General features: G+C 41.7%; 1 protein-coding gene across 7 annotated transcripts in view; it reads right to left on the bottom strand.

Moving 5' to 3' along the window:
- Positions 1–16,702, bottom strand: part of mib1 (MIB E3 ubiquitin protein ligase 1) — a 53,312-nt gene that overhangs the window by 35,568 nt on the left and 1,042 nt on the right. For all 7 annotated transcript variants that reach the window (XM_070973507.1, XM_070973503.1, XM_070973505.1 and 4 more), the window contains 11 exons: positions 15,618–15,789; positions 12,948–13,077; positions 9,023–9,127; positions 7,901–7,967; positions 7,171–7,375; positions 6,579–6,762; positions 5,075–5,219; positions 4,820–4,953; positions 3,729–3,836; positions 3,397–3,594; positions 3,021–3,172 (listed from right to left, as the gene is read on the bottom strand). In XM_070973507.1, coding sequence (XP_070829608.1) covers positions 3,021–3,172; positions 3,397–3,594; positions 3,729–3,836; positions 4,820–4,953; positions 5,075–5,219; positions 6,579–6,762; positions 7,171–7,375; positions 7,901–7,967; positions 9,023–9,127; positions 12,948–13,077; positions 15,618–15,789 — 1,600 coding nt within the window. The remainder of the gene's footprint in view (positions 1–3,020; positions 3,173–3,396; positions 3,595–3,728; positions 3,837–4,819; positions 4,954–5,074; positions 5,220–6,578; positions 6,763–7,170; positions 7,376–7,900; positions 7,968–9,022; positions 9,128–12,947; positions 13,078–15,617; positions 15,790–16,702) is intronic.

Raw genomic sequence — 16,702 nt, forward strand, 5'->3', positions numbered from 1 at the left:
ATCGAAACAGCTGCCTCTCCACTGAAAACACACCAGACAAGGTACTTTCACTTCAACCAAGGGAGAGATTTTCGAGGGCTTTAGGACTTGCGGACTGTCTCTCCGATATTGCAGGAGCTCGAGTGTGAAATAAAAGTAAATGGGCAGACCGGAGAAGGCGACATATATCTTCGTTTCTCTGAAGGCAAGGGGACAGAGCGTGGACCGCAGCAAGCAACGCGCACACACCACAACAGCAGCCCTGGTACAGAAAATTCTGTACTCCAGCACTTTTTCGCCACTTAATCAATGAGTCCTGCAGCGGACCAGCTCTCAGCTCCTTTATATTCTGAATCCTGGTTTACATATGCCCATTACACACTCATTGCATTTTAATATTTATAATGCAAGCACTTTTCTGCCAGTCTGCGAGCTTTCCTAAATACGTTTACTATTATTCATTAAAGTTTAAAAGCTGTGCAATAAAAGACAACACAGTAGCCTTGAAATGTTTTTTTTCCCCTCTCACACCGCAAAGTCAGGCAGGGACTGCTGACCACACGGACACTTCGCGTGTTCCGTGTGTGATTGTTATTTATTTCCGTCACCTATGCGGTACAATTTGAGAACAGTTTTAACATGTGAATTAATCACTGACACCTATATCTATTTAACTACATTTAATTATAGAATTTCAGGGATCATCAACTCTGGAACGAACTGCCGAAGGGGATCAGGCAAACCAATTCTGTATGTAAGAAAGACTGAGCAAGAAAAACACCTCGTTGGAGAATTTCTTTTACTTTCATTATTCTACATCCTGTATCTTTCTGCAATTGTGCTGCTGTTCATACTCTGTCTTTATCTGTTAATTTTAGATTTTATGTCAATTTTCTGATCATCTTTTTGTAAAGAGCTGTGTCAATTGTTACTGAAAAGTTTTAAATTAATAGAAAATAAATCCTTGACCCACAATCTGTATGTTGCTTAAATCTATGTGCCAATAAATTTGAATGCAGATTAACTCTGACAAGAGATTATAGCCACGATAAGCAATACTTCATGTTTTTATATAGTTATTCTTTATGTCTATGTCAATCTGCTAATCAACTGATCAGCCACGCAGGAAACAGGCGTTGGCTTTGAACGATTTATTCTGCAGTGTGCCAGAGGTGGAGGGCTGAGTCTGGCCAGGCTTGTGGCAGGTGGCAGGTGCTCCACAGCCCTCTGACCTCAATTCCACTTGTCGTAATGCCAAAGGAATGAATGCCAGTGAAGGGGAATGACATTTAGCCCGGGACAACCACGCTCATGCGCAAACAGGCTCATACACACCCAAACTGCTCAGAATGGGAAGAAGCTGTAACTTTTCTAGAAATCGCTCCAGTCCATAATGCTGACCCCGTAACGTCACTGTTCATCACCTTATGAGGGCCTGGATGATCAAGCGGGTACAGACAGCTGTCTCACTGAGCCATCTTTAATATGCTCATGGTTGAGAGACAAGAATAAAACAGCTCAAGAGTGGAGCAGCAACCTGCCTGAGCCGGAAATAGCTACGGCCAAGGACAAGGCAAACTGCTGCTGCTGAACGGACCAGTTGCTTCAGGCCAGCCTCTGCTCACAACACACGGTGAAGGACCAGCATAACAGTAAAAAGAAACAACAAATGAACTTCAAGGGCTATTAGCTACACTAATAAAGAAAATGTCAAAGCAAGACAGATGCTTTCAAGGCCTCAAAGGTAGTCTAATGTCAATTTGAGACCATACCATCTGTTGGGGAGATGGATGAAGCCTATAGGACTGCTTCAAACTTCAATCACTGTCAAACTAAATAGAGATCCTAAACTAAATTTTATAGCAGGATAAAATGTGATCAGTGAGGTAGTGGAATTAAACTTATTTTAGTTTTCATTGCTTTAAACTACTTTTAAACTCAAGCAGAATCTGTGGAAGAACTTCAAACATCCACATTAAGTGGTCAATCTATTTCAGACTTACAGCTATTGTAAACTTTTGTCCACAAGGAGCATTTTAACGTGAAGCATCACACAAAAAAAGCTGTACTGCCATCTATAAAATGAATCTGTGACTTTCATCTATAGTCTCTGCATATTTTCCTTAAAACACTTTCAGCTATGTCATGATAATCCAGAACTGAAAATTCATGTTTATAACAAATACAACATCTTTTGAAATAACCGGACATTCTTGAGTGCCATGCTTTTCTGATGCCTCATCGGGATCCTCTGGCAATTAATCAAAAATTTGTATTTGTTTGTGAGTGATTGGACCTCGTCTGTCTCCGAGTTTAGACCTGTAGGTGGTGAGCCCAAATCTTTCATTCCAACAGAGGATGATTAAGCAACGGATTAGTAGTAACAGCTAAGTAATTCTGCCATGGCCTCTGCCTCTGGCTGCTAAGAAGCAAAACATAAAGTCTAGTGGTTGTAGTTTTGACTCTTATTTTCAACCGTCTGATACGGCTGAATCATAATAATTCTCTGAATCTCTTTTTCTTGTTTCAGTAGTGCTGAGGTGAATAATCCGTATCGACATGCTAGTTATTATTTAATACTCAAATCTAAATAAGCCAAACAATATGCCAATGACAAAGGACTAACCTGGTGCTCGCTCATTTAAAGGGCTAAACATCTCTAAGTAGTGACAAATTGATTTCAGGATGCTAAGCTTCTCGGCGGATCTTAATTTTTGATTTCTAGACTTTGTTACTGTGAGACTGTACTGTAAACCGTGTGCATCAATACTGAGACATTCATGCATTGAGATTTTTTTTCCCACCATACTTGCCATCTATAAATGTAGTGTGTGAATATTAGAAATATTCAAGGCTTTTAAGGTAAGAGTTCAGGGATTCAGCATGTCTGAATCTGATCTCGGCTTTACTGAAAGCTTTAAGCAGAGATTTATTGAGATGCTGAAAATACCGTTTCCACAGATTCTACTTAAACATGCCCTACTCCCTCAAAGACACCAAATATGTGTGACATTTAGCAAAAGCAGGACAGTGTCTCATACCTGGGGTTTCCTCGCAGGGCAGCATGATGCAGGGCATTGAAGCCGTTATTGTTGGTGATGGTGACATCAGCACCTGCCTCAAGCAGCACCGACAGCATGTCATCTCTCTTCTTGCTTATGGCATCATGCAGAGGTGTGTCCCCTTCTGAATCCTAAAAGGGAAACCTTGTGTTACTACGCTGCCTAAAATGACCTCTCCACTACCATATCATAACAAACTTACCCCCAACCACATAGTATACAACAATTAGTGGAAACCTGACTGATCTTTGACAGTGTTTTTGTATGTTCTTGTTTCTATATTACTCTTCTGAAATGTCACAACCTGTGTCACAAAGCATGTTTCAATAGGTAAATAAGTCTTAGCGTTAGATACCTGGAGGCTGGGGTGGCAGCCAAAGTCCAGCAGGGTTTTGACCACCTGCAAGTGGCCCTTGTTGACAGCTATGTGTAACGGAGTCTGCCTTCTCTTGTTCCTGGCGTTCAAGTCAGCACCGCCCCTCTGCAGCACCTCAATGACAGAGCCCTCATCACCAAAGGCTGCGTGGTGCACTGCCCGGTCTCCATCTTTGTCCTGAGCACAGCGACAAACCCGCATAATGACTCTGTGTTATGTCCATGAGTGGATTCTTACTTGCATGGGTCAAGATGTTTTTATAATATGGAAGAATATGGACGAGAGAGAGGAAATTAATGTATTTTACGAACCTCAGCTTCCAGGTCTACGTTGTGTTTAAGGAGCAGCTTTAGGACATCGACGTGACCGTTCTGACTGGCTGCCTGCATAGCAGTGTGTCCAGCACACTGTCCATTCACCTGTAAAACACATCAAGAGTCAAAGAGAGAATATGGGTGCGTGTCAGCGTCATGTTTCATGTTTAGATGTGCATCGACTGGATTAGCTGTTCACCTGAGGGGCCTAAGAGATTGGCGAGGGTGTGTTTAAGCGTCTGTGTGTGTGTGTGTGTGTGTGTGTGTGTGTGTGTGTGTGTGTGCGTGCGTGCGTGCGTGTGCGTGTGTGTGTGTGTGTGTGTGTGTGTGCGCGCGCGCATGAACGGCTGGGTGTGCATGTTTCATCACCAACTGCAGCACTGCAAAAACTTGGAGCATAAATATTAATGTGGACTCCTTTGGGAGTCTCGAGACGTCTCTTGTCCTGGCAGGCGGATCACTTGGCCAAGCTCAGTGTGCTCAGCTTTAAGCAAATAATTCCACTGAAAGGCAGTAGGGCATCTGGCCAGCCTTCACCACTGACACTGACACACACACAAGCACACACAAGCACACACACGCACACTCATTCACTGCTCTGTGAGTGAAGACAGTATTGCAGACTTGACATGCCAAATTCTTATAAACTATATAGGGCATAGGCTTCTGTCCTGTGGCAAGCAGGTGTTTTCCCTGGGCTGTAGCCTGTGTCATAGCACAATCTGCAGCCATACGGGGGGTTTGTAGAGCTCAGCTTGATTCTAAGAGTGAATCGGGTCTGTGCTGCAGTGCACACCAATGCTCCTTGGTGCCTCCTCTGGGCCCAGCCTTAATGCTTTTCAGATTGAGAGAGGTGCAGAGTGGGAGGATCTCAGAGCCCTTTCCTACGAGACTCTCAGCCTCCTCAATATACTGACAGCAGAGCAGAGCATAGCCAGGGGTATTCCACCTCCAATTATCAATGTACTTAGATCTTTTGTATTAATTCAACAGCAAGATTAATTTGTGTTCATCAAAAACTTCGCGAGAAATCCAGAAGCAGCTCACAGCACAAAATTACTCCCAAAAAACATATGTTAAGCACTTACGTCCACATCAGGTCTCTTAAGGATGTCCTCCACTTTGGCCAGGTCTCCATTGGCTGCTGCCTTAACCAGCTCTTCATTAATGTCTCCGGACTCTTGTGTCTCAAATAGTTTCTTCAGCAACTGAGACAGGCGTTCTGGCCAAACACAGGGAAAACATCACAGTGATTGTGTGTAGATGTCAGAGAACAGGGAGCGGTGAGGGCAAAGAACTAAGATGACACTCTCGTTATGTCACCAGTGCATGTTCATACATACCTCCAGAAGCGTTGCTGACAGCAGAGCCAGAGGGGGCAATCTTGGTGACAGCGGCAGGATTGTAGGTCCAAGAAGTTCCACAAACCTCAACCTTCAGGTCACTGTCAGAGTAGATCTGCTGAACACGGCCCACCTTGCCCAGGGTCTGTTGATAAATATTGCAACAAACTCATTAGTATATGGAGGGCTGTTGTCTTTGGGCTACGTTCTGTGTAACTGAGCCCGTAAGTAGCAGAGGAAAGATGGAGAGAGACTGCTAGAAAGTGCAAAAAACTGAGAGGATGGAGGAAAGGATAAAGAGAAGACAATACCATCTCAACAAAGTAATTGTCCTACACAGAACAGAAACAAAGCTCATGGCAAAAATAAAAATTATATTACAGATTTAGGCTGTGTTCTCATTATTCAGAGGACATGTACTTGCTAGAGAAAGAAGATGGATATAAAAGAAAAAGACCGTTCTACTGGCTAGGCTATTCTTCATCTACACAGGCATTACAGAGAGGACAGAGCAAAATGCTTTCCACTTTTGAATCATATCATCTCAGCCCTGGCTATATGAGAAAGAGGCACTTTGAGTCTGTCGAGCCAGGTCTGGGGCTGTCCTGAAGGATGCCATCAATAATGGGGACTGCTGCAGTAGAAGCAGCAGCGGGCGGCAAACAGCCGTGGTTAGTGATCAAAGCTACAACCCATCTCAGGGTTTTAAGGCTCATTAGCTGCTGAGGGGGGCCAGTTTGGCAGGGACAAGTGGCATATTGGAGTAGACTGGCGTTACATAACCTAAGGCGTGCTGGGCAGCAATGAATAAACTTCATAATAAGTGAAGAATAAAGTCGCGCTACGACCGAAGAAAAGATAAATAAAACAGATAAATGTCAGCAACACAGCCACTGACTGATTTGAGGGGCGGAATCATGTCTCCATATGTTAGAAATACAGCTTTAAATAAAATGAGGGACTGCTAAGTGTGAGGGGAACAGCATGGAAAATTACAGTTATATGAATTGAGAATTACTTAAAGAAGGTTCATGCACACATATTGTATGCCTGTGATAAAGTCCAAGTCAATATCTTCGCACCTTAAAAAAAAAAAAAAGGTAAAAATGTCTGGTGCCAACAGCAGTGATTGTCTCAGATTTTCCTGTAAGTACCTAAAATAACGCAGATTTTTCTCATCAGGTTTAATGAAACTATCCACTAAAGTGTAGTTTAGATTTCAAGATGTTCTGTCACTCAGACAACTTTATAGCTACAGTGGACAATTTCATCTGACGATGTACTACCCAGATTAATTAAATAAATCTATACAGACACATTTCTAAAATGACTCGACATTTTTTGAAAATCAATCATAAAACTCCTCATGTTATTGAAACGGGGCTGCTGAACATTTTATACATATGCGTATATGTTAGCATAAAATTCCAATTGACATTTAAATAAAGGGTAAAGGGTGGTTAAATTTGCAAAAATGAGTGTGAACATCTTTTCAGATTCTTACAGGCAGCATTGCCTCAGCCCACTCTCCATGGCCTCTTTGTAGCAGCTTGATGCGGTCGATGTCATAGCAAATCTGGACCAGGTCTCCCACTAGGAACTGAGAACTGCCTCCCTCGGCCCCGGCTGCTACTTCACCACTGCGCACTACATTGGCCTTTGTCAGCACTGCTGGATTGAATGTCCATCTGTGGATACAGAAATGAATGCATTCAAAAGTCAGATTAATTCACTATAAATTCTGAGCAGACACAAGGAATATGTGGGGATTTTGCAAGCAATGATTAAGTTAAAAAAACATTATAAAATTAAGAAAAACACTTTAAAAAGTGCACCTATGATCAATGAGAGTAATAACATTTTTCTTAATACTAGAAACAGACTGAAAATTAGCAAAGATCCATTTTTTATTATAAATTTTACTGCAAATGGAGCCCTAACTTCTCTCAGGGGTTATAACCCATAAAACCGGAGAAGTGTTTGGTGGCTTTTGACAGAGCTGAACTCAATTTATGGGAAACTATGAGACAACGCAATTTCATTGGTCCCTCTCATTAGCAACCAATAAATCTGAGCCAGTCTATCTATGGACTCACCTGTTCCCACTGGGGTACTGAACGACAATATCGTGATCTTCATCAATGCCACATACTGTGCCAGTGGTAGTGAGCGTCTCAAACATGCCGTCAGTCCACCCACCATGGCCATGTTGGAGGGACTGAACAATCTCTAGGTCTAAGTCGATGTTGACCAGGTCTCCAATCTGGAGACCGCCAGGATTTCTGTTGCCATTCTGCTCACCTGGGAGATAACGGTAAAGTTAGATCTATCAATAGTAAAACTGCATTCCTAAAAGTTTGTCAAAAACAGTATCAATTTAGCACAACAACATTTCAAACCTGCACATGAAGTACAGAGGCAAAGAGGAAAAAATATTTTATGGATATCCTGATAAATCAAATTTGTAATGTAAATATGTGGTAGCATATTAGCAACAAGAAAGCACAGAAAAAAAACATTACAACACATCAAAAGTGCTGCAATCTATGACTAACAACACTATCAAACCTAATGAGGAACTTCTGCTGCAGTGTTCAATGCAGAGAGACAATTCCTTCCTGAAAGACTTGGAAAACTGTAACTGCATGACCTGAGCCTGTACGTGGATTTGGCAGCCAGGTGACTATGTAGTGCTGCCATCTAGTGACCAAACAAAACAAACTACAAGTGAAACTCCCCTAATGCCCTTGAATTCACTGCACCAGAACGATAGGTGAGAGAATTGGTGCAATAAGGATGGTGGACACAGATCAGTGGCTTACTTACCTAAAACGGGACAGTGATCTCTGTAAAAAGAGCCTCCTTTGGCATCCTGGACACATTTCAGATCCGACTAAGAGAGAAAAAGGGGTGGAGGAGGTTAGATAATTATCCTGGGTAATTCCATTAGTGGAGGGGCACGACGGTCATGAATAATGAAACTGATGATTTATACACTTCAAGCCGTTGTGTCAGTGTAGTTTCCCCAGAAAAACCAACAATAGCAGCGCCCTAAGAGAACGGCAGGACAATGAAACACTACACTGCTACAGAGAGAAAGCATCACATCATTTGTGATGACTCAGACGTGCAGCCACTGTGGTAGAATTCGAGGGCAGAGATGATTGTGAGGCAGAGCAGACATTCCTCTGAACTGATGGTACACTTAAGTCCTGAGTACAACAAGTCTCAACAAATTAATAACTCAAGTCTTCCCTACTGCACACAGCCAGCGAGACACTTTTGATCTGATGATGCTTTGCGCACAAAGCAGACATTACAATGCAGGAAAAGGTGTTGGCCTTAAATGCAGCATTTGGAACACACACTTATCTGCAGTGCCTTTGTATGTCTTTGATTTGATCACTGTCTTAATAAGAAACAAAGCCAAAATAAAACTGTCAAGATGGGGGGCGTCTGTTCCACGACTGACTTAATGCAGAGGCAGATGTCGTCTACCTTCCTATTAGCCTATTAGATTAACAAAAGGACAAATCTGCTCTGAAACCGATTGGCCCCTTTCGAAAAAAGGCAAGGACCGTCTGCACCAATGAGGAAGATGCTTTTCATTTGAGACGCGTGTATAGCTGCCCCTGCAACAACCCCAAGAGAATGTCCCCCTCCTCGAAAGTTGACCTCCATGTTCACTCTCTTCTCCTAAAAAGCAGAAAGAACAGCTTGCCTTTATCATGCAGATACCTTCCCCCTCCAGCTGCCTGTACAATGGCGCCTTACTCATGCTGGCTGCGTGGCTCTCACAAAGGCCTGGCAGCAAAAGAAAGACCCTAAGCCCTGTGGTCAAACACAAAAGCCACCTGACAGCTTATCTTTTGTGAGACTGTGTGTGTGCGTGTGTGTGTGAGCAAGTGAGTGACTGAGCGTGAGGGGTCAGTACGGGAGTTTGCTCACCATTCCCTCAAAGCCCACTCTGTACAGGTTCTTGGCCCCATTGTCCCACAGTACGTAGGCAGCGCTGTGAGGGCTGGCTGCACTCCAGTCCTGGATCTCTGTCACCTGTGGAGGATAAGGAGGCATGAGATGAGAAAGACAAAAAAAAGGACACACTGACAGTAGATTGTTTTGAGTTTTAAGCAGAGTTTCATGCCAGTGTTTCTGTTTGAAAAAGGTTTGAACTGGCTGTATATCAAAATAAACACTCTGGCATAGTGTATGTGTAAAATACAACATTGACCAGAAGGGGATAATCTTCTTACAGGGGGATTTTAAAGCAGGTGTTATTCATCTTAAAAAAAAAAACACCACATAATGATATACAATATGATACTTTGTTGATCCCTGTAGGGAAATTATCTTTTCAAATTGAAGGTCAGAGGGAAGGCTGAACTCCAGAACAGCAACCGTGGAGTATTCACTGCCTGCTCATAGACAAGGAGTTGTCTGCCAGCACAACAAGCTGAACTTGGGCTCCTCAAGTTGAAGGGTCCGACATCATCTGGCAATGTACACGGCACCAATCTGCACTCCCAGGCTTGCACGTTTGGTTTTATATACCACTTTTTCCTAACATGGTGTTATATTGTGCATGTGACAGAGGAAAGCAAAGTAGTTGCCAAGCTGATGTAGTAAATCTATACACAGGAGTGTCTGATGCTCTGTATGTTGCACATTCACTGTGTTTCAACTTCAAGGAAAATTTAATTCACCAACTCCTGAAAAATATTAGGAGTGGGACTCATCAAGAACAAATCTGATTAGGCTTTGATTCTCTGGGTCGCAATTAGATTTGGTTTTAATTCTCTCTGCATTGCAATTTTATAGTCAATACTAAACCTTTCATTGTTTTACTTCATTTTACCAGTTGGGAGGAGTTGTGAAATCTTCAAGAATGTTTTAATTAAACTTTTGCAACCATTACTGTGTTTGCTCGCAAAGAAAAACAAGACACAAGACAAAGGCGAGCCTAGTTCAGCCAGACCACAGACCGAGCCTGTGGGATACATTGCTCATCAGGGCAAAGAACTTCTGACACAAGCTGCTACTCAGAAACGGTACTGTGGGTTTCAGAAGACTCTTTCCACCGCTGAAAGGGAATTGGATGCAGTTGTTATTCTGCTAATAAGTAATTAACGGAAATCAGACTCCGGTATCCACAAATGGTTAGCTGCATCATCTTTGATTATATCAGGGTGTCCTAAACATCGATATGTGTGTATTTTTCCATCAAGTAGCATTCAGGGAACATACTTATGGTCTGGAACCAAACTGTGGTGGTAGTATTTAAGCATGTTTAGGTCATCAGAAAAGCAAATTCTCTTCATCGTCATGTCAATTTACTGCATATCTCGAACATATATTTGGAATACACCAACAGACAGTCAGTGATTCTTGGCCACAACAGTTCCTGGCTCCCGCTGGTTTTGACAGAACTTGGAGACACTGATGTGGGAAATGCTTTTCACAAAAAAAAAAACAAAAAAAAAACTGCTCACACTTTCAGAAGCTCCTTCAGAAAACACTCCTATTATCATGGAAACCCAAAGATGGTTAAATAAAGTCAGTGACCCTTTTCTTACAAAGATTCAAAAATCAAAGCCTTCACATTTAAATAAATAACAAGCCATGTGCTTTTCATCCACAGCGGGTGCTCTCTTTAATCTCGGCAGTCTTTTCCTGGTGGGTTGGATCATTAATGTGTTAATAAATCCACCGTTCTCACCTTTGCTCTATTGAACCCCTGCATGCACGTTAAAAATATTAAGAATCAGTGTGAGCCACACACAGTCTTGACTGCCTCACCTGCTGCTCCTGTATAAAGAGTTCATCAAACCACCAAACACACCCCAACAGACACATCTGCCATAACATTTTCATACTGGCTTTTCTTCGATTATTTCTTTTTGTATTACATTATGATGAAAACCTGCCTTTTGTGGTGAGAAGCAGCTCAAAGCTTTTGGCTAATTTTTTTTTTTGAAGGGCACTCAAAGCCAAGTAAAATTGGGCATTATAAGCATAAATATGCAATGAGGTACGAAAAAGAGACTGCAAAATCAATTCAAATTTGGAAGATAAGGTTAAGATTGTCACACGAGACAATTCTCTCTCAATCGCAAGCACCACCCCGGTTTCATCACATCGAGAAAGTGTCAAGAGAAGAGCTGTATTGGAGTAGATGAATTCTTTAATTAAAAGCTGTGCCTTAAGTAAATACAGAAATCAAATCGTTAAATTGTTTTCAGGCCCCTTGCAGAGGTAATTGATTAATGGGCCTTAGGAGGTAATATTCATGCTAAACTAATGGAACATCTAAGCTGCAGGACATGCAATAGCAGTTTTCTGGAGAGCATATTGCTTACAGCATCATAAAACAGTAATGAGATATGCCATTAAATAACACAGCAAAATGAAGTCTTAAATTGCCTGGAGGGACTCTTAAATTGAATACTCTGGGGTCTGGACCGGAGTCAAAATACAAGCACTTTACAGCACATTTACAGCATAAATCTAAATAGACTGTACTAAACAAATGCAGCCTCATCAGACATTGTATTACTTTCTAATGATGTATTTAAGTCTGGAATAACCTACAGCAAGGAAGTCTGTTTATAGCCTCAGCAAAGATATATATAGGAATCAGCAGAATGAAACCAGGAATAAAGGTTTTTCAGTGACACATTCTACTAGTTCCTATTATCAGATCTACATCAATTTGCTACTTAATTTTTATTTAATTCTCCAACACGCCGCATGTTTTGAAAAGAAGTCAATCTCCTGTCAACATAAATCATGAAAATCATGCCATCTTTGCTCCAACGTGTCACTGTATGTTCCCAATTTTTTTTGCTGGAGGACGCCACAAGAAAAGACACATCTTATCACTTTCAACTCCAGCTACAGGTGGCTGATATCACTACATTATTGATAGAGTGATGCAGTGAGACAAGATATTGATTTTGCTTTTTTTGTAATATGCATTACAATGGATCACAGATAAGTGATATAATTTTTCTGAACTTCGAAAAGGCTGCAGAACAATGATATAGTTACAGTGATTATTTCAAAGCCAGCATAATGCTGAACACCTAGCTAGACGCCACAGGACTGGCCTGTCCATGTTCTCGTTTGCCAACAATATGTTCATGCTACTAACATGCTGACTCAGCCTGTGCCCTTTCTGTTTTGGTTGAGGTTCCTGCACATTTCAAATTAAATCAGATTTCCTCCCTAAGGCTGTTAAGGGCAACAGATCCTTCACTTTCCCTTATATGCAACCCTTAAGGGTGGTCATGCTCCCTTCACAACCACAACACATGGGTGGTTGTGATGGCCTCTGGCAGGCTCACCAAGCCTGCCTTACCTCAAGGGATTTATTATCCACTTAATTGTGCGGCTTTGAAGAAGAAAAGAAGAAGAAGAAACCCGTTGAGACAAGTTTGCTTGCATGATGTCTGGAACTGTACCGTTTAGCAGTTAAGTTTGTTCATTCAGCAAAAAAATGGAAAGGTATCTGCACACTTAAACCTCTCTTAGGAGACTATTTTTTCTCTTTGGCTTTTTTTTTAACCATCAAGCACCTTTTACTTTTACTTGAAAAAACCTTGATGACTTATCCACTGCTGACAGCACATCAGTGGCAAAGCAGTGGTAAAGGTCATCTGCTTTTCACTCGATGGGGAAGACTTAAGCCAAAACTGAGTGACTGACAGACTTACTTGAGTCTGTGCCTTATTGCCCTCAGTACTGCTTTACTGCTAAGCAACTGCTCATCTCTGTATTGTAAACATTTGCAGGTCAAAACTGTTGTCATGGGGAGCACAAAAACAAAACTGGCACAGTGGAGTAACGGGCTATAATTTCCTGGTTGGTACCCTACCTTTCCTCTCCTTCCGTTGCCTCCATCCTGGTCTTCCCACTGCCAGTCCACTCCTCTCACCACCCGGCCACCAGTAAAGATCCCTCTGGCCGTGATCTTCTTTGACTTGCGACGTGATTCCAAAAGCACTCTGATCAGGAAGAAAAAGTTTCCAATGAGAAACAACTTCTTTCATATGGGCGAAGCTGTAACTATTCATGTGACACTGTCAGAGCATTCAACAGCAGGTGTTTCCAGGGGCTCTGTTTACATGGATTAATTCATTGTTTTTTCAATTACTGGCAAATATGCACTGCAAAGGGGATGCCAGTGCCTCCCTCCTGCTACCCAGTGTCCTTAACTGTCCTTCCCTGTGTGCCTACTGTTCTGGAGTCATGGTGTAAATTACATTCAGCAAATGGGCCAAGGCTACAGATGAAATATCTTACTGTGAGCGCTGGTCCTCAACACCATCTAATCTGCTGTATCAACCATGCAGTCCCTGAAAATCATTACAGCCTCAGCATTGAGCCACTGATGTTTGATGACAGCAAAACAAATCAAACCAGAAAAATTTGCCAGAGTTGTGAGCAACACATCATTACTGACCTATTTTTTCAGTTCTTTCAAATCACAAACACACCACTTCACATTTGTCCGAGAACAGATGTTAGGTTTCTAAATGTCAAAATTAATTTTGGCAACGGCCTTAAGGAATGCCATATTGCTGCAGTTAAATTCAAGTAGCACATTGGGTGTCATTGAGTAGCAGTTGTCATGTCGTCACATTATGAATAACAATACTTTTGGTAATAGCACGGCATTCGCGCCTTACTGACAATTCCTTGCCTTTTCATCTATACCCAACAATTACGGCTCTGCAAACACAGATGAAAAGCCAGAAGTTAGATAGTCTCATGCAATGTTTTTTACATTTTGATATCACTGTAATGCAGTGAGCTGCGGTCTAATCTAAACTTCATCTTAGCTACAAGCCTAACCAACGAAAAATAAATAGCAAATAAAACATCCAGCTGAGCTCTAACCATCAAACAACAATGTGAGCCTTGATGGTAGACACGGCAGCTGGACAGAGTAGGTCTAACCAATGCAAACAGCTTGAGGCCTCTAACCACTCCCTCTTCGGCAGTTAGTGACAGAGTCTAATGTGGTGTAACAAAACACCCCACCACGCTTTCGGAGCAGTGCGAGCTGGGGAGACCTCCAGCACCCATTGTGCATTATGCAATGTCTGTCTCGGGGGAAATGAAGTCGTACTCAGTTGAAAAGGCAGCCAGCTGTTGGGCCATGTGTTCATTTACTAAACCATGGTGTTTGGCTGGAATAGGCCTGAAATGGATGAAGCATCATCATAGTACTGAAAGTCTATATGATAACAAAATCAGATGGAACTTGTGGAATTTAATGAGCGTGCATACAAGTTAACGGTTTCCAATAATGCATTTAAAGTCTTTAAATCAAACAGTGATTTATTTGCTTGAGCTTGAACACATGAGCTACCTCGATCTCTACATAGAGCATCTCTGAATGCACAGAGAAAAGCTGACCTGAAACAATTTGACTTGAATTTGTCCGTATATGAATTAATTAGTGACAATATTTCTACTTTCCAAACACCATGTATAATAACTGGAAACTTTCAGTAACACATGAGGGTCGATACACATGGCAGGCGCACACACAAACACACACAAAACCTCATGCAGGATTAATGGTATTGCGCACAGATCCCTTGGTCTAATTACCCTGACTGAAGTTTGCCCAAGCTGTAAAAGCTTCTGGTCGCTTCCAGTGCAGAGACTGAAAACTAAACTTCTATTTTCAGATAAATGTTAAGTCAGTCAACTTTGATAATGCTAGCTAATCTCGCTGGCAATGTCGACACTTAAGGCTTTACAGTAAACCTACCACTGTCTTCACACTAAAATGTGTTTATTGTGAGGTGCACAGAGGAAGTGCTGAGTTCATGTAAATGAGTTTTACAGATCTACATGAATGTCTGGCAGCAAATAAAGAGCAAAAGAGAAAACAATGGGACTCCTGCTTTGATGCCATGTGAGTGACTGCAGGCAATTATTATTATTATATGATCAGGAGATTCTGGGAATTTTATCACACACATAAGTCTGCTGTATTGAACAGGAAGCTGTCTTGTCTTGAAGTTTAGTGAAAAGGTTTCATTATCTCTGTTCATCAGATGCAATTTCAATGTTTTCTGCAAAGTCAAAGCACTAAATTCTGAAATTTGAAAGTCAGCTGCAAAACAGACAATCAATCTGAACTTTCATGGGCGAGAAGCCTTCTGACAATGTAAACAGAAAAAAAATTCTGGGAAATCTGCTCAAATAAATTCTTTAAGTGGGAAGCACCACATTACTATAATTTTTAAAAAGGTCTGGCTGGATCTTAAAACGAGGCTGAGTTGTTGCCTGGCAACTGAGGGCTGGGAGCATCGAGATGGATTCTGTCTGCCTGTGAGGCACAGCGCGCAAAAGACTTCTCAAATGTCACACACACATAAAACAACATAAAGCCAAACTACAGGAGTAAAAGGGTAGACCAACCAATCACAATGAAGTGCGAGGATGACCTGGCTGCCTTGTGTCTATTTTATCATTGGTGGGTCTAAGGTGAGGCACAATAATGGTACATGTTGCTGGTTTAACTAACCTCTCACTGCCTGGGGTGGTGATCCTGTAGAACCGGTGTCTCAGGTGATGCTTGTCTCCATGGTAACAGGTTGTGCAGAGGTCGTAATTGGTGCACTCAGCACATTTCCAGCGAATACCAATGATGGGCTGTTGACGGCAGGTGTCGCACATTGTTCCATCATGCTTGATGCCTGAGGGGAGGCAGTAATAGTCAACATTAATTTAGCTTGTATTGTATGTTTATAACTTTTCGGCATCTTGCTGTCAACAGTATGCACACTATCTCTTAAAAAAAATTCTGCATGCAATCTGAACTCTATGTATTTGACAAAGTCTGATGATATTCTCCATATCTTTTAGGAGGGCTATATTCATTCTAACAAAATGCGACACCTGGTAATGTGAGAACACCTAGGCTAATTTTGACTGCAAGGCCTTTAATCGCTCTCTTTTCAAGATGTGGATGATACTTCAGAATAACAAAAAAAGAACTACAGAAAACTCAACAGCTCCTCATCCCATGACTGCATCATCAGGTGGAGATATAAAGAACTGACTGGAGCCTGTTGGAATGGGATACGTGCTGAAAAGTGTAACTATATTGGCGTGTAGTGCATGACAAGCACGGAGAGATAAAGCTAAACAACAGTGAAGTGGTCCTTAAATAATTTAGGTCTATTCTACAGTGCACGTCACAATGACATAATTTTAATTGCAATAATGAGCAAGAAAAAAAGTTCCTCTTTAGGTGCAATTTGGAGTCACAGGCTATGCTGACATGTTCTTGACTCTGAACGCGCACGTCTTGTATATCGTCTACATCATATTTGCATATCCTGCACACAGAGCTGTCTGTGACATACATCTGTTCAGACAGGATGTACTTGAATACTCATCTGATTTTTATACACGAAGTCAAGCAGCCATCGTGTGCGTTCAACACAATTAACTAGCTACAACTAATGTGCTGCGTCTGAGATTTATATTCTGCTCTAATAGTTTCTTCGATAACCTATTGTCAATGGCAAAGACTGCGTTGCTACCGTAACGTTTTAATGACGGCAACAGCTATTTCTCATTGTCTGGTTCTTTAATCACTATCAT

Source organism: Chaetodon trifascialis, chromosome 11 (genome assembly GCF_039877785.1).
Source record: "Chaetodon trifascialis isolate fChaTrf1 chromosome 11, fChaTrf1.hap1, whole genome shotgun sequence".
Lineage (NCBI taxonomy): Eukaryota > Metazoa > Chordata > Actinopteri > Chaetodontiformes > Chaetodontidae > Chaetodon > Chaetodon trifascialis.